Source organism: Amphiprion ocellaris, chromosome 6, assembly GCF_022539595.1.
Source record: "Amphiprion ocellaris isolate individual 3 ecotype Okinawa chromosome 6, ASM2253959v1, whole genome shotgun sequence".
NCBI lineage: Eukaryota > Metazoa > Chordata > Actinopteri > Pomacentridae > Amphiprion > Amphiprion ocellaris.
The window spans coordinates 488,140-510,004 of NC_072771.1; the positions used below are offsets into that span (position 1 = coordinate 488,140).

The window sequence follows — 21,865 nt, forward strand, 5'->3', positions numbered from 1 at the left end:
TGTCTGTCTGCCTGTCTACCTGCCTGTCTGTCTGTCTGTCTACCTGTTTGTCTGTCTGTCTGTCTGTCTGTCTGCCTGTCTGTCCTCTGATTGGTCCTCTGACTGGTCATGTGACGCTGCTGCTGTCTATCTCCAGGTCAACATGGACTCGTCCGTCATAGAGTCGACCAATCAGAGCCTGCGTCTGGGCGTTAGCTCTGCCTCCTTCCAGCTGGCCCAGGATCAGATCTTCGGCCTGATGGAGACAGACAGCTACCCACGATTCCTGAACTCCCCCCTCTACGCCCAACTGGCCAATCACAACACTCACTAACAGCCAGCTAGAGTGGAGACGTCAGCCAATCCTGAAGGAGGTGGGGCAGGGGGCGGGGCCGAGCTGTTGGACTCTCTGATTTGCCTGAAGTATTCTCCAGCTGCATTCTGGGAAATGTAGGATCAGCATTTCTGGACTTAGAGCTCCTTTAATCTCTCAGTGAGACTTCCTGTTTAAATAAAGGTTGAAAAAAATGAAAATATCAGTTTAAGTTTTTAATAAGTGACTTTAGTTTTATTTAAATGATCAATTTAACAACTTATTTCACTAAATCATGTTTGTCAGAAACTAAATGTGTTCTAAACAGCTGTGATTAACGGAACGTTCCCAGCAGACGTGTTCTGGTCCAGAACCTAAACTTTGCTTTAAATAGTTTTAACTATTGGATGAATATTTCTGTTTTAATAATAAATTGATCTTCTTGGTTTGAACTTGTTTTAATTATCTGAATGTTAACAGACCCTGCTGAGGTTCCTCACCTGGAGAACCAGGAACACGTTCTAGAATAAAACATCACACTGGTCAACCTCCTGCTGCTTCTGGAGTTTCATTAACAGCAGCTGGACATCAGGTGAGACGACAGGTAGGAAGACAGGTGAGACGACAGGTAAATAGACAGGCAGGAAGACAGGTGAGACGACAGGTAGGAAGACAGGTGAGACAACATGTAAGAAGACAGGCAGGAAGACAGGTGAGAAGACAGGTAGGAAGACAGGTGAGACGACAGGAAGACAGGTAGGAAGCATTAGACAGGTGAGACCGGCTTGTCTTTGACATACTTTGCATTCTCATACTTTGTCTTTTCCTTTTGAGTTAGTATTACAGCTGTCCCCAGAGTACTGTCCTCAGAGTACTGTCCCCAGAGTACTACCCTCAGAGTGCTGTTCCCAGAGTACTGTCCTCAAAGAATACTGTCCCCAGTGTACTGTCCTCAGAGTACTGTCCTCAAAGAATACTGTCCCCAGAGTACTGTCCTCAAAGAATACTGTCCCCAGAGTACTGTTCCCAGAGTACTGTCCTCAAAGAATACTCTCCTCAAAGAGCACTGTCCTCAGAGTACTGTCCTCAGAGTACTGTCCCCAGAGCACTGTCCTCAAAGAATACTGTTCCCAGAGTACTGATCCCAGAGTACTGTCCTCAGAGAACTGTCCCCAGAGCACTTTCCTCAAAGAGCACTGTCCTCAGAGTACTGTCCTCAGAGAACTGTCCCCAGAGTACTGTCCCCAGAGCACTGTCCTCAAATAATACTGTCCTCAGAGTACTGTCCTCAGACCACTGTCCTCAAATAATACTGTCTTCAGAGTACTGTCCCAAGAGCACTGTCCTCAGGAAGAACTGTCCCCAGAGTACTGTCCTCAGAGTGCTGTCCCCAGAGTACTGTCCTCAGGAAGAACTGTCCCCAGAGTACTGTCCCCAGAGTACTGTTCCCAGAGTACTGTTCCCAGAGTACTGTTCTCAGAGTACTGTCCTAAGAGAGTACTGTCCCCAGAGTACTGTCCTCAGAGAATACTGCCTTCAGAGTACTGTCTCCAGAGTACTGTCCTAAGAGAGTACTGTCCCCAGAGTACTGTCCTAAGAGAGTACTGTCCTCAAAGAATACTGTCCCCAGAATACTGTCCCCAGAGTACTGTCCTCAGAGAATACTGCCTTCAGAGTACTGTCTCCAGAGTACTGTCCTAAGAGAGTACTGTCCCCAGAGTACTGTCCTAAGAGAGTACTGTCCTCAAAGAATACTGTCCCCAGAATACTGTCCTCAGAGTACTGTCCTCAAAGACTACTGTCCCCAGAGTACTGTTCCCAGAGTACTGTCCTCAAAGAATACTCTCCTCAAAGAGCACTGTCCTCAGAGTACTGTCCTCAGAGTACTGTCCCCAGAGCACTGTCCTCAAAGAATACTGTTCCCAGAGTACTGATCCCAGAGTACTGTCCTCAGAGAACTGTCCCCAGAGCACTTTCCTCAAAGAGCACTGTCCTCAGAGTACTGTCCTCAGAGAACTGTCCCCAGAGTACTGTCCCCAGAGCACTGTCCTCAAATAATACTGTCCTCAGAGCACTGTCCTCAGAGAACTGTCCCCAGAGTACTGTCCCCAGAGTACTGTCCCCAGAGCACTGTCCTCAAAGAATACTGTTCCCAGAGTACTGTCCTCAGAGTACTGTCCTCAGAGAACTGTCCCCAGAGTACTGTCCCCAGAGCACTGTCCTCAAATAATACTGTCCTCAGAGTACTGTCCTCAGAGAACTGTCCCCAGAGCCCTTTCCTCAAAGAATACTGTCCTCAGAGTACTGTCCTCAGAGAACTGTCCCCAGAGTACTGTCCCCAGAGCACTGTCCTCAAAGAATACTGTCACCGGAGTACTGTCCCCAGAGCACTGTCCTCAAAGAATACTGTCACCAGAGTACTGTCCCCGGAGCACTGTCCTCAGGAAGAACTGTTCCCAGAGTACTGATCCCAGAGTACTGTCCTCAGAGAACTGTCCCCAGAGCACTGTCCCCAGAGCACTTTCCTCAAAGAATACGTAGTACTGCAGTGAGTTAGTGTGTTTATAGTAGTACTGCAGTGAGTTAGTGTGTTTATAGTAGTACTGCAGTGAGTTAGTGTGTTTATAGTAGTACTGCAGTGAGTTAGTGTGTTTATAGTAGTACTGCAGTGAGTTAGTGTGTTTATAGTAGTACTGCAGTGAGTTAGTGTGTTTATAGTAGTACTGCAGTGAGTTAGTGTGTTTATAGTAGTACTGCAGTGAGTTAGTGTGTTTATAGTAGTACTGCAGTGAGTTAGTGTGTTTATAGTAGTACTGCAGTGAGTTAGTGTATTTAGTTACCTGTAGCTGCTGCAGCTCCGTCTTCAGTCTGGAAACACTGTTTTCTGCTTTTACTGCTCGTCTCTGATTCACACACAAAACAACAGTCTGATCAAACAGAGACGCTTCAGGGTTTAAATGTGGATCAGGTGTGTTCAGGTGCATCAGGTGTGTTCAGGTGCATCAGGTGTGTTCAGGAGCATCAGGTGTGTTCAGATGCATCAGGTGTGTTCAGGTGCATCAGGTGTGTTCAGGAGCATCAGGTGTGTTCAGGTGCTTCAGGTGTGTTCAGGAGCATCAGGTGTGTTCAGGTGCATCAGGTGTGTTCAGGAGCATCAGGTGTGTTCAGGTGCATCAGGTGTGTTCAGGAGCATCAGGTGTGTTCAGGTGCATCAGGTGTACTGCTGCTGCTAACCGTCATCAGGTCCAGGTTCTGCTCCACAGAGTGGACCATGCTCTCCAGGTCCTGTGCCTCCTTCTCCTCCTGACACCTCCTCAGCAGCAGCTCCTCCGACAGCTCCGCCGCCCTGCAGCACAGAGGCATGCTGGGTAAACAAACTACACACTGCTGTCGCCTGATTGGTCGGAGCTCACCTGCGCTGGCTGGCCTCGGCTCTCCTCTGCAGCTCCCGGAGGGTTCTCCTCAGCGACATGTTCTCCTCCTGCAGCTGAGAACACAGCAGTTTGTTACCAGGACAGTTCTCAATTCTCCCATATAGTACATATATATATATATATATATATATATATATATATATATATATATATATATATATATATATATATATATATATATATATATATATATATATATATATATATATATATATATGTGTATATATAAAAATAAATATATAAATATATACGTGTGTGTGTGTATATGTATATATAGCAGGCGTGAGTGCTGAAGACAACTTTATTAACAACATTATTAACAACGTTATTAACAACATTTTCACAACATACTATAGGATGACATTTTTACTACTTTTTTTACACTGTACTACAAATCTCTGACACCTTTTATAGAACATACGATCATATTTTTCCAGTTTTTCACACCACACTTGGTGTGACATTATTTGAGCTTTATTAAAAACTTTTTGGACTTTTTTACAACATATTGTTTTTTCCAACATATGAAACCATGTAACACACGTGTTGAGATTAGTGTGACTCCACAGGGAATCTGTGTGACTCTAGTTTCCTAAATGCTGAGTCGGTCTGTGAAACATGTTGGCTGGAAATGATTTGAAACTCCGTCAGTGTGGGATGACTCTACCAGCGTTTCACTGCTGCTAACTGGCAGGGTTACAAGTGGACTTACCTGAGCGACCTGACTGCTCCGCCCACTCCTCCTCCTGCAGGAGCTGCCTGGTTCAGCCATGGAGGCCTCATCATCTCCTTCGTAGTTCTCTCCTGCTGCTGGACCTTCAGGTTTGGAGGAAAACCTTCACAGAGGTTGGACAGAACATTACAGTTGCTGTAACCATGATGTCAGCACTGTGTCAGTTACCGTCTTGATGATTACATGATTGTGATCCTACTACAAATTGACTGATTTATCAGTTGTAAATCATACAAGGAACAAATGATTAAACTGTGGGGTGTTTCTGAGTCCCACTATATATTTAGGTCATGTATGTAGCAAACCCCAGCCAGACAATAGTGAAGCTCCTGATGTTTCACAAAGCCTTTATTTACATTCAGCCGTCAGCCTTATTTTGAACACAAATTCACCTTTCTGTCCTTCACTCCTTTATTCAGGAAACACCGTAAGAACTTAATTTAATATGTCGCCCAAAATGTGGAAAAAAATGTCATAGTTTAGTATGTTGTCGAAAATGTCACAAAAACGTCATCATTTAGGATATCGTCCAACAAATGGAAAAAAAGTGCCCAGGTAGCTCAACTGGTTGAAAAGGCGATTCATACACAGGACAGTCAGAGATGCAGGTTGGTTTCCAGGTCATGGCCCTTTACTGCAGGTCTTCACTGCTTTCCTTTCTTCCTCGCTACTTATCTCTTGAATAAAACCAACAAAAGGGCCCAAAAAACAACTTAGACAAAAACGTCATCATTTACTCTGTTGTCCAAAATGTCATAAAACACGTCATAGTTTAGTATGTCGTCCAAAATGTCACTAAAATGTCATAGTTTAGTATGACGTCCAAAATGTCACAAAAACGTCATTGTTTAGTATGTCGTCCAAAATGTCACCAAATTGTCATCATTTAGTATGCCATCCAAATGTGAAAAAAAAGTCATAGTTTAGTATGTCATCCAAAGTGTCATTAAAACATCACAGTTTAGTAAAAAAATGTCAGAAAAACGTCATAGTTGAGTATGATGTCCCAAATATGAAAAAAACTTCATAGTTTAGTCTGTCATCCAAAATGTCACAAAAACGTCATAGTGTAGTATGTTGTTAAAAAATGTCACAAAAACATCATAGTTTAGTATGACGTCCAACAAATGGAAAAAAAGTGCCCAGGTAGCTCAACTGGTTGAGAGGGCGACTCATAAACAGGACTGTGTCAGAGATGCAGGTTGGTTTCCAGGTCATGGCCCTTTACTGCAGGTCTTCCCTGCTTTCCTTTCTTCCTCTCTACTTATCTCTAGAATAAAACCAACAAAAGGGTCCAAAAAACAACTTAGACAAAAACGTCATAGTTTAGAATGTCGTCCAAAATGTCACAAATACATGATAGTTTAGTGTGTCGTCCAAAATGTCACGAAAACGTCATAGTTTAGTATGTCGTCCAAAATGTGACAAAAACACCATAATTTAGCATGTTGTCAAAAATGTCACTAAAACGTCATAGTTTAGCATGTCGTCCAAAATGTCATAAAAGACATCATAGTGTAGTCGGTCGTCCAAAATGTCACAAAAACGTCATAGTTTAGTCTGTTGTCCAAAATGTCACAAAAACGTCATATTTTAGTCTGTCGTACAAAATGTCACAAAAAACGTCATAGTTTAGTATGTGGACAAAAATGTCACAAAAAACATCATAGTTTAGTATGTCGTCCAAAATGTCACAAAAAACGTCATAGTTTAGTATGTTGACAAAAATGTGACAAAAACGCAAGGGTTTACTATGTCATCCAAAATGTCACTAAAATGTCATAGTTTAGTATGTGGTCCAAAATATGACAAAAACATCAGTTTAGTGTGTGATCCAAAATGTGACAAAAACGTCATAGTTTAGTATGTCGTCCAAAATTTGACAAAAAAGTCATAGTTTAGTATGTCGTCCAAAATGTCTTTAAAACGTCATAGTTTAGTATGTTGACAAAATGTCACAAAAACTTCGTAGTTTAGTATGTCGTCCAAAATGTCACAAAAACGTCATAGTTTAGTCTGTCGTCCAAAATGTCACGAAAACGTCATAGTTTAGTCTGTCGTCCAAAATGTCACAAAAACGTCATAGTTTAGTATGTCGTCCAAAATATGACAAAAACATCATAGTTTAGTATGTCGTCCAAAATGTGACAAAAACGTCTTAGTTTAGTATGTCGTCCAAAATTTGACAAAAAAGTCATAGTTTAGTATGTCGTCCAAAATGTCAGAAAAAACATCATAGTTTAGTATGTCGTCCAAAATGTCTTTAAAACGTCATAGTTTAGTATGTTGACAAAATGTCACAAAAACGTCGTAGTTTAGTATGTCGTCCAAAATGTCACAAATACGTGATAGTTTAGTGTCGTCCAAAATGTCACGAAAACGTCATAGTTTAGTCTGTCGTCCAAAATGTTACAAAAACGTCATAGTTTAGTATGTCGTCCAAAATGTCACAAATACGTCATAGTTTAGTGTGTCGTCAAAAATGTCACGAAAACGTCATAGTTTAGTCTGTCGTCCAAAATGTTACAAAAACGTCATAGTTTAGTATGTTGTCCAAAATGTCATTAAAATGTCATAGTTTAGTATGTCTTCCAAAATATGACAAAAACATCATAGTTTAGTATGTCGTCCAAAATGTGACAAAAACGTCTTAGTTTAGCATGACGTCCAAAATGTCACTAAATTGCCATAGTTTAGTATGTCGTCCAAAATGTGACAAAAACGCCATAGTTTAGCATGACGTCCAAAATGTCAATAAATTGCCATAGTTTAGTATGTTGACAAAATGCCACTAAAATGTCATAGTTTAGTCTGTCGTCCAAAATGTCACAAAAATGTCATAGTTTAGTATGGCGTCCAAAAATATCACTAAATTGTCATATTTTAGTATGTCGTCCAAAATGTCACAAAAATACCATAGTTTAGCATGACGTCCAAAATGTCAATAAATTGCCATAGTTTAGTCTGTCGTCCAAAATGTCACTGAAATGTCATAGTTTAGTATGTCGTCCAAAATGTCACTGAAATGTCATAGTTTAGTTTGTCGTCCAAAATGTCACGGAATTGTCAGTTTAGTATGTTGACAAAAATGTCACTAAAACGTCATAGTTTAGTATGTTGTCCAAAATGTTGCAAAAACATCATAGTTTAGTATGTTGTCCAAAATGTCATAAAAACGTCATAGTTTAGTCTGTCGTCCAAAATGTCACTAAAACGTCATAGTTTAGTATGACGTCCAACAAATGGAAAAAAAAGTGCCCAGGTAGCTCAACTGGTTGAAAAGGCGATTCATACACAGGACAGTCAGAGATGCAGGTTGGTTTCCAGGTCATGGCCCTTTACTGCAGGTCTTCACTGCTTTCTTTTCTTCCACGCTACTTATCTTTTGAATAAAACCAACAAAAGGGCCCAAAAAACAACTTAGACAAAAACGTCACAGTTTAGTATGTCGTCCAAAATATGGCAGAAACGTCATAGTTTCATATGTCATCAAAATGTCACTAAAACGTCATAGTTTAGTATGTCGTCCAAAAATGTCACGAAATTGTCATAGTTTAGTATGTCTTTCAAAATGTCACGAAATTGTCAGTTTAGTATGTCGTCCAAAATGTCACGGAATTGTCAGTTTAGTATGTCGTCCAAAATGTCACTGAAATGTCATAGTTTAGTATGTCGTCCAAAATTTCACAAAAAACTCATAGTTTATTATGTCGTCCAAAATGTCTTTAAAACGTCATAGTTTAGTATGTTGACAAAATGTCACAAATACGTCATAGTTTAGTCTGCCGTCCAAAATGTCACTAAAACGTCATAGTTTAGTATGCCGTCCAAAATTTCACAAAAACCTCACAGTTTAGTATGTCGTCCAAAAATATCACTAAATGTCATATTTTTTATGATTTTTGTCATATTTTAGTATGTCGTCCAAAATGTCACTAAATTGTCATAGTTTAGTCTGTGGTCCAAAATGTGACAAAAACGTCATAGTTTAGCATGTCGTCCAAAATGTCACTAAAAAGTCATAGTATAGTATGTTGTCCAAAATGTCACTGAAATTGTCATAGTTTAGTATGTCATCCAAAATGTCACGAAATTCAGTTTAGTATGTCGTCAAAAATGTCATAGTTTAGTATGTCGTCCAAAATGTCACAAAATTGTCAGTTTAGTATGTTGACAAAAATGTCACTAAAACGTCATAGTTTAGTATGACGTCCAACAAATGGAAAAAAAAGTGCCCAGGTAGCTCAACTGGTTGAGAGGGCGACTCATACACAGGACTGTGTCAGAGATGCAGGTTGGTTTCCAGGTCATGGCCCTTTACTGCAGGTCTTCACTGCTTTCCTTTCTTCCTCGCTATTTACCTGTTGAATAAAACCAACAAAAGGGCCCAAAAAACAACTTAGACAAAAACGTCATAGTTTAGCATGTCGTCCAAAATATGACACAAACGTCATAGTTTCGCATGTCATCATAATGTCATTACGATGTCAGTTACTCTGCCAAGGAACAGCGGAGTTATGTGATGATCGGCGTACGTTTGTCTGTGAATCTGTCTGTCTGTGTGAAACATTACTTAAAAACGGACTGACAGATTTGGATGAAATTTTGAGGGAAGGTCAGAAATGACACAAGAACCACCTCATTGAATTTTCACAGTGATGCGGCTTGTAGTCTGGATCCACGGCTTTGTTCAGGATTTCCCACTGCCAGATATAGCTGCCGGCATGGCGTCACTGTAACCATGATGTGAACACTGTGTCAGTTACCGTCTTGATAATTACATGATTGTGATTCTACTACAAAATGACTGATTTAGCAGTTGGAAATCATACAAGGAACAAATGATTAAACTGTGGGGTGTTTGAGTCCCGCTACATATTTAGGTCATGTATGTAGCAAACCCCAGCCAGACAATGGTGAAGCATGTCTCCGTCATGTCAAGAAACCACTTCTTAGATAAACACTTCCTGTGCCACTGGAATGGTGACAAAACAAAAGCCTGTAACATTAAAAATACACCTTCAAAAAAAAGCATGGGGGGAACACTTATTTTAATAGTAGCAAAACAAAGGCTTGCCAAAAGTGATGAACTGATCAACAGACTTTTATAAGAGTAATTTACACGTAATGTGGTATTCATACATAACATGCACATGCAAAACGCATGCCTGTGCTCAGCACAAGGTCATTTTTTTTAGTAAAGATTTCATCCGTCGGAAATGATACGTCAACTGAGCAGCCTTGGAGGAGGACTGCGCTCTCTGAGGGCTTTTTTGTTTTATACTGGTTTCACACTTGTCCTTGTCCTTGCTTGTGGACTAGTTTAGAAGTTGGTTTTGTAGAGGTTCAGGACTGGTTTTAGACAGATTTTATACTGGTTTTAGACCAGTGCAGACGTGGAATGGACTGGTTGGTGGTGGACAGAATAACAGAAACAGCTGCACTCACCTGGTCTCCTCTTCATCCTCGTCCTCCTCCGTGCACAGGGACGATGTGCTGTCTACACCTGACTGGAAGCTCCACCCCCACTTCTCCTCGTCCTCCTGATTGGACAGACAGAGTCAGACGGAGGTGATCAGTAATCCATCGGTCTGACTGGCTCTGAGGTAAAGGGTGATGACATCATGAGAGCAGGGTTGATGGTTGGACGTTTGGACTGAAACAACTGATCAGTTATCAGTGTACTGAGCAGGAAATGCTTGCGCTGTTTTCTGATCTGTAAAATTTCAGATGATTAAAGACTCAGAGAGACAACCAGGACAACATGAGGAAGAAAAAATGTTTCTCAGTCAGATGACTGGAAATGTTCGCATCCAAACCTGTCAAAATAATCCTTCCAAAATAATCTGAAGGACTCAAAAAATATCTGAAATCATCCAAAATTAGATAAAAGTGGTCTAAAATGACTTTAAAGTAGTGTCCGAATTCACACCAATGTGATGGAAATAAAGTGGCCTTTTACAAACATAAAACTGTGACGGATAAATGTTGGAATACTGGAACTCACCACAGGGGGGAGACATGATGATGTCAGTGATGATGTCACTTACCTGCGGCGCAAGGGAGGGTTCAGACCGGAAACAGCTGCTGACCTCAGGGTCCAAGATCTGGTTACTAAAAAACCTCTGAAACAGACAGAGAGACTGAGGTCACCCCCAGGTAGTTTATCTACTGATAACATGCTGAGTCATCCCTCCCCAGGTAGTTTATCTACTGCCTCCAGTACTACTGGGAGGAACCTCGGAGTTATCTTTGACCAGGAAATGTCCTTTTACTCACACATAAAACAAATCTGTAGGACTTCCTTTTTCCAGCTGAGAAATATTGTGAAAATCAGGAACATCCTGTCTCAGAGTGATGCAGAAAAACTAGTCCATGCATTTGTTACTTCTAGGCTTGACTACTGCAATTCCTTATTATCAGGTTGTCCCAATAGCTCTCTGAAACATCTACAGCTGATCCAAAATGCTGCAGCCAGAGTACTGACGGGAGTTAGCAAGAGAGATCATATTTCTCCTATATTGGTTTCTCTTCATTGGCTTCCTGTTAAATCTAGAATAGAATTCAAAATCCTTCTTCTGACATATAAAGCTCTTAACAACCAATCTCCATCATATCTTAAAGACCTGATAGTACCATATTATCCTAGCAGGACTCTTCGCTCTCAGACTGCAGGCTTACTTGTTGTTCCTAGAATCTCTAAAAGTAGAATGTGAGGCAGAGCCTTCAGTTATCAGCTCCTCTCCTGTGGAACCAGCTCCCAGTTTGGGTTCTGGAGGCAGACACCCTCTCTATTTTTAAGACCAGGCTTAAAACCTTCCTTTTTGACAAATCTTATAGTTAGGGCTGACTGGGGGACCCTGACGGGGTGAGCTGGTGTCTTCATTTGCACAACTGACTTCCCCTCTTGACGTCCCTTTAGTTTGCCCCTAGTTATGCTGCTATAGGCCTAGGCTGCTGGGGAACCTCTCTTGATGCACCGAGTCCTTCTCTAACTACCTATGTATTTATTATATATGCCATTATTGCATTACATTCACTCTGTTTCTTTCTGTGTCCTTTCTCCGAGTGTCCCTGGTCCCAGAGCTCGATGCTTCAGATGTGTGGTTGTTCTCCCACCAACTGTAACCCTCTACCTCTGTTCCTCTATCTGTATCCCTCTATCTCTACCTCTCTATCTCTTCTGTCCCTCTCAACCCGTCCGGCCAGCAGCAGATGGGTCCCCCCCACATTAGAGTCGGGTTCTGCTCTAGGTTTTTTTCCCTGTTAAAAGGGTGTTTTCCTGCCACTGTCTCCTTAGGGCTGCTCTGGGGTTCAGGCATATGGGTTCTGTAAAGCCTCTCGAGACAATTTCACTGTAATTGGCGCTATATAAATAAAATTGAATTGAATTGAATCATCCCTCCCCAGGTAGTTCATCTACTATAACATGCTGAGTCATCCCTCCCTAGGTAGTTTACCTACTATAACATGCTGAGTCATCCCTCCCAGGTAGTTTATCTACTATAACATGCTGAGTCATCCCTCCCCAGGTAGTTTATCTACTATACCATGCTGAGTCATCCCTCCCAGGTAGTTTATCTATTAACACACTGTCATCCCTCCCTAGGTAGTTTAGCTACTATAACATGCTGAGTCATCCCTCCCCAGGTGGTTTATCTACTATAACATGCTGAGTCATCCCTCCCAGGTAGTTTATCTACTATAACATGCTGAGTCATCCCTCCCCAGGTAGTTTATCTACTATACCATGCTGAGTCATCCCTCCCAGGTAGTTTATCTATTAACACACTGTCATCCCTCCCTAGGTAGTTTAGCTACTATAACATGCTGAGTCATCCCTCCCCAGGTGGTTTATCTACTATAACATGCTGAGTCATCCCTCCCCAGGTAGTTTATCTACTATAACATGCTGAGTCATCCCTCCCGAGGTAGTTTATCTATCAACATGCTGAGTCATCCCTCCCCAGGTAGTTTATCTACTATAACATGCTGAGTCATCCCTCCCAGGTAGTTTATCTATTAACATGCTGAGTCATCCCTCCCCAGGTAGTTTATCTACTATAACATGCTGAGTCATCCCTCCCCAGGTGGTTTATCTACTATAACGTGCTGAGTCATCCCTCCCCAGGTAGTTTATCTAGTATAACATGCTGAGTCATCCCTCCCCAGGTGGTTTATCTACTATAACATGCTGAGTCATCCCTCCCCAGGTAGTTTATCTAGTATAACATGCTGAGTCATCCCTCCCCAGGTAGTTTATCTACTATAACATGCTGAGTCATCCCTCCCCAGGTGGTTTATCTACTATAACATGCTGAGTCATCCCTCCCCAGGTAGTTTATCTACTATAACATGCCGTCATCCCTCCCTAGGTAGTTTATCTATTAACATGCTGAGCCATCCCTCCCCAGGTGGTTTATCTACTATAACGTGCTGAGTCATCCCTCCCCAGGTAGTTTATCTAGTATAACATGCTGAGTCATCCCTTCCCAGGTGGTTTATCTACTATAACATGCTGAATCATCCCTCCCCAGGTGGTTTATCTAGTATAACATGCTGAGTCATCCCTCCCCAGGTAGTTTATCTACTATAACATGCTGAGTCATCCCTCCCCAGGTGGTTTATCTACTATAACATGCTGAGTCATCCCTCCCCAGGTAGTTTATCTAGTATAACATGCTGAGTCATCCCTCCCCAGGTGGTTTATCTACTATAACATGCTGAGTCATCCCTCCCCAGGTGGTTTATTCAATTGTTCAATTCAATTTTATTAATATAGCTCCAATTACAGTCAAATTGTCTCGAGACGCTTTACAGAACCCATATGCCTGAACCCCAGAGCAGCCCTAAGGAGACAGTGGCAGGAAAACACCCTTTTAACAGGGAAAAAAACCTAGAGCAGAACCCGGCTCTAATGTGGGGGGACCCATCTGCCTGCTGGCCGGGCGGGTTGAGAGGGACAGAAGAGGTAGAGAGGTAGAGATAGAGGGGTAGAGGTGGGGGGGGACACAAGGACCATAAAACACACAGTATAATACATGCATGATAAGACAGATGATACATGCAAAGTACAACTAACATGGAAACTAATTATAGTTTACTGCTATGGTGTACAGTTCTGGCATTAAATATACTACATATATAGCTGGTGGCAAATTCAAAAATATGTAGATGAGCAAATCAAGTATAGTAAGGGCAATGCAGAGTCGATCGGTGGAAATGGGCAGCTGGAGGTGGAAGAACAACCACACATCTGAAGCATCCAGCTCTGGGATCAGGGACACTCGGAGAAAGGACACAGAAAGAAACAGAGTGAATGTAATGCAATAATGGTATATATAGTAAATACATAAGTAGTTAGAGAAAGGCTCAGTGCATCAAAAGAGGTTCCCCAGCAGCCTAGGCCTATAGCACCATAACTAGGGGCAAACTAAAGGGACGTCAAGAGGGGAAGTCAGTTGTGCAAATGAAAACACCAGCTCATCCCGTCAGGGTCCCCCAGTCAGCCCTAACTATAAGCTTTGTCAAAAAGGAAGGTTTTAAGCCTGGTCTTAAAAATAGAGAGGGTGTCCACCTCCCGAACCCAAACTGGGAGCTGGTTCCACAGGAGAGGAGCTGATAACTGAAGGCTCTGCCTCCCATTCTACTTTTAGAGATTCTAGGAACAACAAGTAAGCCTGCAGTCTGAGAGCGAAGAGTTCTGCTAAGATAATATAGTACTATCAGGTCTTTAAGATATGATGGAGATTGGTTGTTAAGAGTTTTATATGTCAGAAGAAGGATTTTGAATTCTATTCTAGATTTAACAGGAAGCCAATGAAGAGAAACCAATATAGGAGAAATATGATCTCTCTTGCTAACTCCCGTCAGTACTCTGGCTGCAGCATTTTGGATCAGCTGTAGATGTTTCAGAGAGCTATTGGGACAACCTGATAATAAGGAATTACAGTAGTCAAGCCTAGAAGTAACAAATGCATGGACTAGTTTTTCTGCATCACTCTGAGACAGGATGTTCCTGATTTTCACAATATTTCTCAGGTGGAAAAAGGAAGTCCGACAGATTTATGTGTGAGTTAAAGGACATGTCCTGGTCAAAGATAACTCCGAGGTTCCTCACAGTAGTACTGGAGGCCAATGTAATGCCATCCAGAGTAACTATATGCTTTGAAAGCAATTCTCTAAGATGTTTGGGGCCAAATACAATGACTTCAGTCTTGTCTGAATTTAGTAGTAAGAAAGTACAGGTCATCCAGGTCTTTATGTCCTTAAGACAATCTTGCAGTCTAGCTAGCTGATTAGTTTGATTTGGCTTCATAGATAAATACAATTGAGTGTCATCAGCATAACAATGGAAATTAATACAGTGCTTCCTAATAATATTGCCTAAGGGAAGCATGTATAATGTGAACAGTATTGGTCCTAAGACAGAAGCCTGAGGAACTCCATGATTAACCCTAGTATGCTCAGAAGAGTCATTGTTGACATGCACAAACTGGAACCTGTCTGATAAGTAGGATTTAAACCAGTCCAGTGCTGTCCCTTTAATGCCAATAGAATGTTCTAGTCGCTGTAATAAAAGTTTGTGGTCGATTGTATCGAATGCTGCACTAAGGTCCAACAAAATAAGTATAGAGACCAGTCCATTATCTGAGGCTATGAGAAGGTCATTAGTAACTTTCACCAGAGCTGTTTCTGTGCTATGATGCACTCTGAAGCCTGACTGAAACTCTTCAAACAAGCTATTCCTTTGTAAATATTCACATAATTGATTTGCAACTGTTCTTTCCAGAATTTTGGAGAGAAATGGGAGGTTGGAAATTGGTCTATAGCTTGCTAAAACATCTGGATCTAGAGTGGGCTTTTTAAGTAAAGGTTTGATTACAGCAACCTTAAAAGCCTGTGGTACATAACCTGTTACTAGAGAGAGATTAATCAGATCCAAAATTGAGGAATTAATTAAAGGTAAAGCTTTTATCTACTATAACATGCCGAGTCATCCCTCCCCAGGTAGTTTATCTATTAACATGCTGAGTCATCCCTCCCCAGGTAGTTTATCCGACAGGGAAAACAGATAAATGTCCCGTCAGACTCTTTTTACCTTCTCATGTGTCTGCTGCTGGTCTGGATCCTGGTCTGGATCCTGGTTTTTCCATCGTAGAAACTCTTTGAAGGAGAACGGGTTGAGCTCCTCGACTTCCACCTCCTCATCTGGACCAAGACAGAGTCCAGGAATCAGATTTATCCCTCCCAGCAGTCGATCAGTTTTATGTATCGGGGTCCTGACTGGTCCAAGTTCAGGGGAAGTATATTTTCAGGTTTTATGGTTGTTTTGTGTGTTTTAAGTTGAGTGTCTTCTGGTTGTGTTTTCATATATTTATGAGTTTTGTGTCTTTTATGCCATTTAACTGTTTTTAGCTGTTTTAGATGTTTGTTATTTATTGGTCTTCATGTGTTTTCTGTCTCCTTCAGACTATTTTCATCCAGTTTGTCTCTTTTCTCTGTTTCATCTGTCGCTACTTTTACTGCATTTTCTCTTCTGTTGTTTTGCTATTTTTGGACGTTTGTGTTTGTTCAGTTAAACTTTAACTTTCCCCTGAACTTCAGCTTGTCTGCAGGACTCACCGTCTGTGATGATCAGGGTTCTCCGCTGAGAGGACATGCTGTTTCTGCTGGTTCTATCGATCCTCTGGTCCCGCCGAGCCTCCTCTGCCTCCCGAACCAGACCCGGAAGCACTCCTGACGGCTGCACACCCACGTGATCCAACTCCCAGCCTCTCATTGGCTGCCACGGTCACATGACGTCAGAGGAAAACAGGAAATACGATTCCCGCACATTCCTGGTAAAAGCGTCCTACACGTGCCCCGTCAGTCCGGTGGTTCGGTTGGAGCTGCAGCGACCCGGAAGATAGCGGCCGCTCTGCCGGTGAGTGGAGTTCTAAGGCCGGTGTGTCAGCCCGGTCCGGTCCGGTCCGGTGCTGGACTGGTTCCGGTGTCGGGTCGGACTCATTCCGGACTCCTAATTTCCTAATTTCAGGTCTCCTGCAGTGGTTCCGGTTCGGTCTGGTTCCGGGTTATTTTCCGTAGAGTCTGAGCCGAACCGTCCAGTGGACCGGCAGCACCGTGAACATGTTTTAACGGGTTCTGTTGTCTGATAAACTAAACCTTCTGAAGTCCAAATGTTTCCGGAAGCCGTTTAGTCCGGCTGTGATTGACAGGTGGTGGGCGGGGTTAGTGAACATATCTAACACCGAACTCCATTTAAATTTCATCTAATTTAAGATCGCCTCCTTTCACTACAGACTGTTGTGATTTCTGAGGTCTGTCTGGAAATGTTGTGTATTGTTTGATGTTAAATTTGTACGGATTTGAAGAGTAGACATCAGAATAATAAAATATGTTTTAAATTGGTTTTCTATATTTGTACTGTTGATAGAGAAACATGTCCTTAAATTGGACAGTTTTAAAATGGGATTTGGTGCTGAGATGTTTACCAGAACCAGTATGGTCTGACTTCTTCTCATCTTGTCAGCAGAGCTGGAGAATGTCTGAAGAGATTCCACCTGAGGGGGCGCAGACCCAGACCCAGTCCACCCAGTCTGCTACCCAGTCCACCCTGTCCCCGTCCCAGTCCAAGTCCCAGTCCCAACCTGGTTCCAGTTCGTCCAGCGGGCCGACGTCTGGCAGTCAGTCTTCCAGCGGTTCTGGGACCCTGAGCAGTGTGGACACCCTACCCGTCACCCTGCCGTCCGTCCCCGAGGAGCCGGAACCACAACCCTGGGGCCGCCTGCTGCCAATGGTCCGTGGCTTCAGGAGCCATGGTAACGCTAATGCTAACACTAGTGCAGTGAGGGCTAATGCTAAGATTTGCGCTGTGAGGGCTAATGCTAAGACTAGCGCTGTTAGGGCTGATGCTAACACTAGCGCTGTGAGGGCTAATGCTAAGACTAGCACTGTGAGGGCTAATGCTAAGACCAGCGCTGTGAGGGCTAATGCTAAGACTACCGCTGTCAGGGATGATGCTAACACTAGAGCTGTTAGGGCTGATGCTAACTAGCATTGTGGGGATGTGGTCCTAAACCAGCCTGCGTTGTTGGTGTGTCTGCAGACTGTGTGGAGGACCAGTACCTGTTCGGACGGGACTCCAAGTGTAACTACGTCCTGGACGACCCTGATGACCGAGGATCCAAGAAGTTCAGAATCTACAGCAAGAAACACTTCAGGATCCTCAGAGTGAGCTCCTCTAGAACCTGTGGTCCTCAGAGCTTCAGGATGAGCAGCTGGAACCTGAAGATGTTTCAGCTTCATCCAGGAAGTTCCTCAGTTCTGATGAGTGGTTCCAGGTGTTTCTTCTCACCTCCCAGTCACATGACAGATGAAGTTCATGGATCAGTGACTGAGGGGGACGTGAGACACCTGAAGCCCTGAAGAACCTCCGGTATGAAGATGGAACATCTCAAAGAATGAAAAAGAACTAACTCTCTCCTCTACCTGTCTGTCTCTCTGTCTACCTTTCTGTCTGTTCACCTGTCCACCTCTCTGTCTGTCTGTCTGTCTGTCTACCTTTCTGTCTGTCCACCTGTCTGCCTGTCTGTCCACCTGTCTGTCCATCAGGAGGGCTCGGAGGTCTTTGTGGAGGACTACAGTAATAATGGGACGTTTGTTGACGGGATTCCAATCGGTAAAAATAAGAAGCTTCCTCTGGTCAACAACGCTGTCATCGCATTGGCTGAACAACGAAACCGAGGTAACACCTGGACACACCTGATAACGCTATATAACACCTGGACACACCTGGTCACACTATATCACACCTGGACACACCTGATCACACTATATCACACCTGGACACACCTGATCACACTATATCACACCTGGACACACCTGATCACACTATATCACACCTGGACACACCTGATCACACTATATCACACCTGGACACACCTGGTCACACTATATCACACCTGGACACACCTGATCACGCTATATCACACCTGGACACACTATATCACACCTGATCACACCTGGACACACCTGATCACACCTGGACACACATGAGCCTGTCCTCTCCTGTTTGCAGTGTTTGTGTTCATCGACCTGATGTCAGACGATCAGTCGAGTTTACCCAGAGAGCTGCGGGAGAAATACCTGCTGACCCGACGAATCGGAACGTGAGTCACTCCCACCGCTGTGATGTCACTTCCTGTGTGTTCCGGTGTGTGTGTGAGTGTTGTGTGTCTGTGTTTCAGAGGTGTGTGTGGGGAGGTCCGCCTGGCGTTCCAACGTTCCACCTGCAGGAAAGTTGCCGTGAAAATCATCAACAAGAAGAACTTCCAGTCTGAAGGGGTGAGTCCACTCTGCGTTCTGATTGGCTGAGACCTCAGGAGTGACCTCAGAGAACTACAAACGTGGCGCCTGAACGCTCAGGGGAATGGACCGATGAGAGGCCGGGCTGTTCACCATGTGACCTGTCTGCTTTGTTGTCCAATCACAGATGGCGACGCGGAACGCCACGACGGAGATCGAGATTCTGCAGCGAGTCGACCACGTGAGTCTGACACCAACGAAGAAGAACCACTCAACACGTGTCATTTCCTGCTCTGCTGGTTCTGTGACCTCATTTCCTGTTCCTCCTGCAGCCGTGTCTCATAAAGACGGAAGACTTTTACCAGACGGATGACAGTTACTACATCGTCCTGGAGCTGTGAGGGGACACCTGTCTGTCTGTCTGTCTCTCATCCTGTCCTCCTGTCTGTCTGTCTCTCATCCTGTCTTTCTGTCATCCTCTCTGTCTCTCATCCTGTCTGTCTTTTCTCCTGTCTGTCTCTCTCCTGTCTCTCCTCCTGTGTCTGTCTCTCCTCCTGTCTGTCTGTCTTCCTGTCTGTCTCTCCTCTTGTCTGTCTGTCTCTCCTGCTGTCTGTCTCTCATCCTGTCTCTCATCCTGTCTGTCTCTCTGTCTCCAGGATGGAGGGAGGTGAGTTGTTCCACAGGGTAAAGTCTCAGCAGCAGCTTCAGGAGAACGTGGCCAAACTCTATTTCTACCAGATGCTTAGCGCCGTCCAGGTGAGCCTCACCTGCTGTTGCTATGGTAACCAGCTGACACAGGTGCAGCGCAGGTAACTGTGTGTGTGTGTGTGTGCGTGTGTGTGTAGTACCTCCATAGTAACGGGATCATCCACAGAGACCTGAAACCTGAGAACATACTGCTGTCGTCTCAGGAAGATGTCTGTCTCATCAAGGTAGACGTCTTCATCCTCACCGTCATCATCATCATCCTCAGTGTGTAGCAGTGTGTTTGTGTGTGTAACAGTGTGTGTGTGTGTCCTCCAGGTGACAGACTTCAACCAGTCCAGGATCTTGGAGGAATCCGTCCTCATGAGGACTCTGTGTGGGACTCCGTCCTATCTGGCTCCTGAAGTCTTCACTCAGGCGTCCACCACCGGATACAGCCTCGCTGTGGATGCCTGGAGCCTCGGAGTCCTGCTCTTCGTCTGGTAGGCACCTGTCTCACCCTCAGTCTGATTTAGTGTCTGACTGATAGAATTTTTTGTTTCTTGCATTTACTCAGAGCTGAAACTCTCTCTGTCCACCTGTCTGTCTGCCCACCTGTCTGTCTACCTGTCTGTCTCAGTCTGGGTGGATATCCTCCATTCCACGAGAGTTTTGGTGACAAGTCGGTCACAGATCAGATCATTCTTGGAGAATTCACCATGGTTCCGTCCAAGTGGAGACACGTCTCTGATCAAGGTACTACTGCAGTACTACTACAGTACTACTGCAGTACTACTACAATACTACTGCAATACTACTGCAGTACTACTACAATACTACTGCAGTACTACTACAATACTACTACAGTATTTCTACAATACTACTGCAGTACTACTACAATACTGCTACAGTACTACTACAATACTACTAGCTACTGAGAATCAGAGATTTGTTCCTGACACAAAAGTGAAAGTTTCACTGAAAGACAGGAGGCTGAGAGATGAAACATAGCATTAGCATTTTATTATTAGCATCTAAAACATATAGCATTAGCATCTAAAACGTGAGCATTAGCATCTAAAACATTTGAGCATTAGCATTTTATAATTAGCATCTAAAACATATCACATTAGCATCTTATTAGCCTCTAAAGCATGTGAGCATTAGCATTTTATCATTAGCATCTAAAACATGTGAGCGTTAGCATTTTATCATTAGCAGCTAAAACATGTGAGCAGCTGACTACAGCATTGAAGCACTGGATTTTCATAGCAGCAATTAGCACTAGTATTTTAACACTTAGCATTGGCATATTAATACCAGTAATTAAACGGTGGTATTCAACAATAACATTTCTACATTAGCCTTTTAACATCAGCAGTTTTTAGCTTTAGCACAGTAACATTATGTTTGATACTGACCTTTTAGCATTAGCAATCAAACAACACTGTTTTCAAATTAGCTTTCTAAAAGAATTTTTACTTGTTTTAGCATTTGACTTCATACTAAAATTTTGGTATTAGCATTTACTAACATAAAGCATGAGCCTTTTAGCTTTAGCATTAGTGTTTCTCGATGCCCCTGAGGTTTCAGATGTTTAGATTTTTATTTCAGAGCAGCAGCAGCTTTAACAAACTTGTAACTTCACATATTTGTAGTTTTTCAGCTGCTTGTAACCGACAGACTGATGTGATGATAATAATAATTATTATTATGATTATTGATGCTGTGTTTCAGCGAAGGACGTGGTGAGGAGGCTGCTGGTCGTTGATCCCAGCAAGAGGATGAGCATCGAGGCAGCTCTGCAGCACGCCTGGTTACAGGTAACGACAGTATGCACTAGGATATGTATGTGAGTGTTGAGAGGTTTTAAACCTGCCGCTGTGCTGAAAGAATCCAAGTGCATCATGGGAAGTGTAGTCTGACGCTGGCTGTACTGTTCTAGGATCAGGGGATGCTGGAGACGGCTCATAGACTGATGTACCCACCTGGAGAGGATGCTGCTGCTGTTTCCATGGTAACCACCCACACAGACATGCACGCACGCACACACACATTTCATCCTGTAAACTGACTCCGCCCCCAGCAGGAAGCACCATCAGGAGGACCCTCAAAGAGGAAACGAGGTGACGGAGACGAGGAAGACCAACATCCTGCCAAGCGGAGCCAAGCCCCGCCCCCCAGCAGCGTGTAGAGGACCAATCAGGTTGTGCTGCTAGTCAGCTGACCTATTCACTGCTCAAACACTCAACTGTAAATAAAGTTCATACAGATTTTCTAATAAAGTCTTTTATGTTTTTCACTGTTTCTTCATTTTTATTTGATGTATTTTCTGTTTAATGACAATAAAGCTTTTCTATTCTGTTCTGCTGTTTTTAGCATTAGCAACCAAATCAGTATCAGAAATATTTAGCT

General features: G+C 43.2%; 3 protein-coding genes across 10 annotated transcripts in view; 2 read left to right on the plus strand and 1 right to left on the minus strand.

Annotated features, from left to right (window-relative positions):
* Positions 1 to 3,541, plus strand: part of LOC118470766 (regulator of G-protein signaling 3-like) — a 35,232-nt gene extending 31,691 nt beyond the window's left edge. For 3 of the 4 annotated variants that reach the window (XM_035951348.2, XM_055011811.1, XM_055011812.1), the window contains one exon: positions 137 to 744. In XM_035951348.2, coding sequence (XP_035807241.2) covers positions 137 to 313 — 177 coding nt within the window. In that variant the 3' untranslated portion in view covers positions 314 to 744. Of the gene's footprint in view, positions 1 to 136; positions 745 to 772 lie in introns of those variants that run through there. The other variant, XM_055011810.1, reaches the window with a different exon arrangement.
* Positions 346 to 16,241, minus strand: entr1 (endosome associated trafficking regulator 1). 2 transcript variants are annotated; one of them, XM_055011820.1, is made up of 10 exons: positions 16,085 to 16,241; positions 15,561 to 15,745; positions 10,510 to 10,584; positions 9,908 to 10,002; positions 4,439 to 4,562; positions 3,706 to 3,779; positions 3,527 to 3,638; positions 3,133 to 3,195; positions 793 to 873; positions 346 to 482 (listed from the first exon to the last, which is right to left on the minus strand). In XM_055011820.1, exons 1-9 carry the CDS (start codon positions 16,239 to 16,241, stop codon positions 814 to 816), a joined length of 945 nt encoding a protein of 314 aa, XP_054867795.1. In that variant the 3' UTR covers positions 346 to 482; positions 793 to 813. The 2 variants fall into 2 exon arrangements, with proteins under 2 accessions (XP_054867795.1, XP_054867796.1); XM_055011821.1 differs by lacking the exon at positions 793 to 873 and having other exon boundaries at positions 347 to 482.
* Positions 16,211 to 21,752, plus strand: chek2 (checkpoint kinase 2). Of its 4 annotated transcripts, none has more exons than XM_023277009.3 (15): positions 16,211 to 16,385; positions 16,992 to 17,280; positions 17,568 to 17,692; positions 18,074 to 18,206; positions 18,540 to 18,630; positions 18,709 to 18,805; positions 18,954 to 19,007; positions 19,099 to 19,163; positions 19,423 to 19,522; positions 19,612 to 19,698; positions 19,790 to 19,953; positions 20,091 to 20,206; positions 21,188 to 21,273; positions 21,396 to 21,467; positions 21,537 to 21,752. In XM_023277009.3, the coding sequence occupies exons 2-15, from the start codon at positions 17,004 to 17,006 to the stop codon at positions 21,642 to 21,644; spliced, it is 1,575 nt and encodes a 524-aa protein (XP_023132777.1). In that variant the 5' UTR covers positions 16,211 to 16,385; positions 16,992 to 17,003; the 3' UTR covers positions 21,645 to 21,752. The 4 variants fall into 4 exon arrangements, with proteins under 4 accessions (XP_023132777.1, XP_023132776.1, XP_023132778.1 ...); XM_023277008.3 differs by having other exon boundaries at positions 16,228 to 16,385; positions 16,995 to 17,280; XM_023277010.3 differs by having other exon boundaries at positions 16,228 to 16,385; positions 16,995 to 17,280; positions 21,540 to 21,752.
* The last annotated feature ends 113 nt before the right edge of the window (positions 21,753 to 21,865 follow it).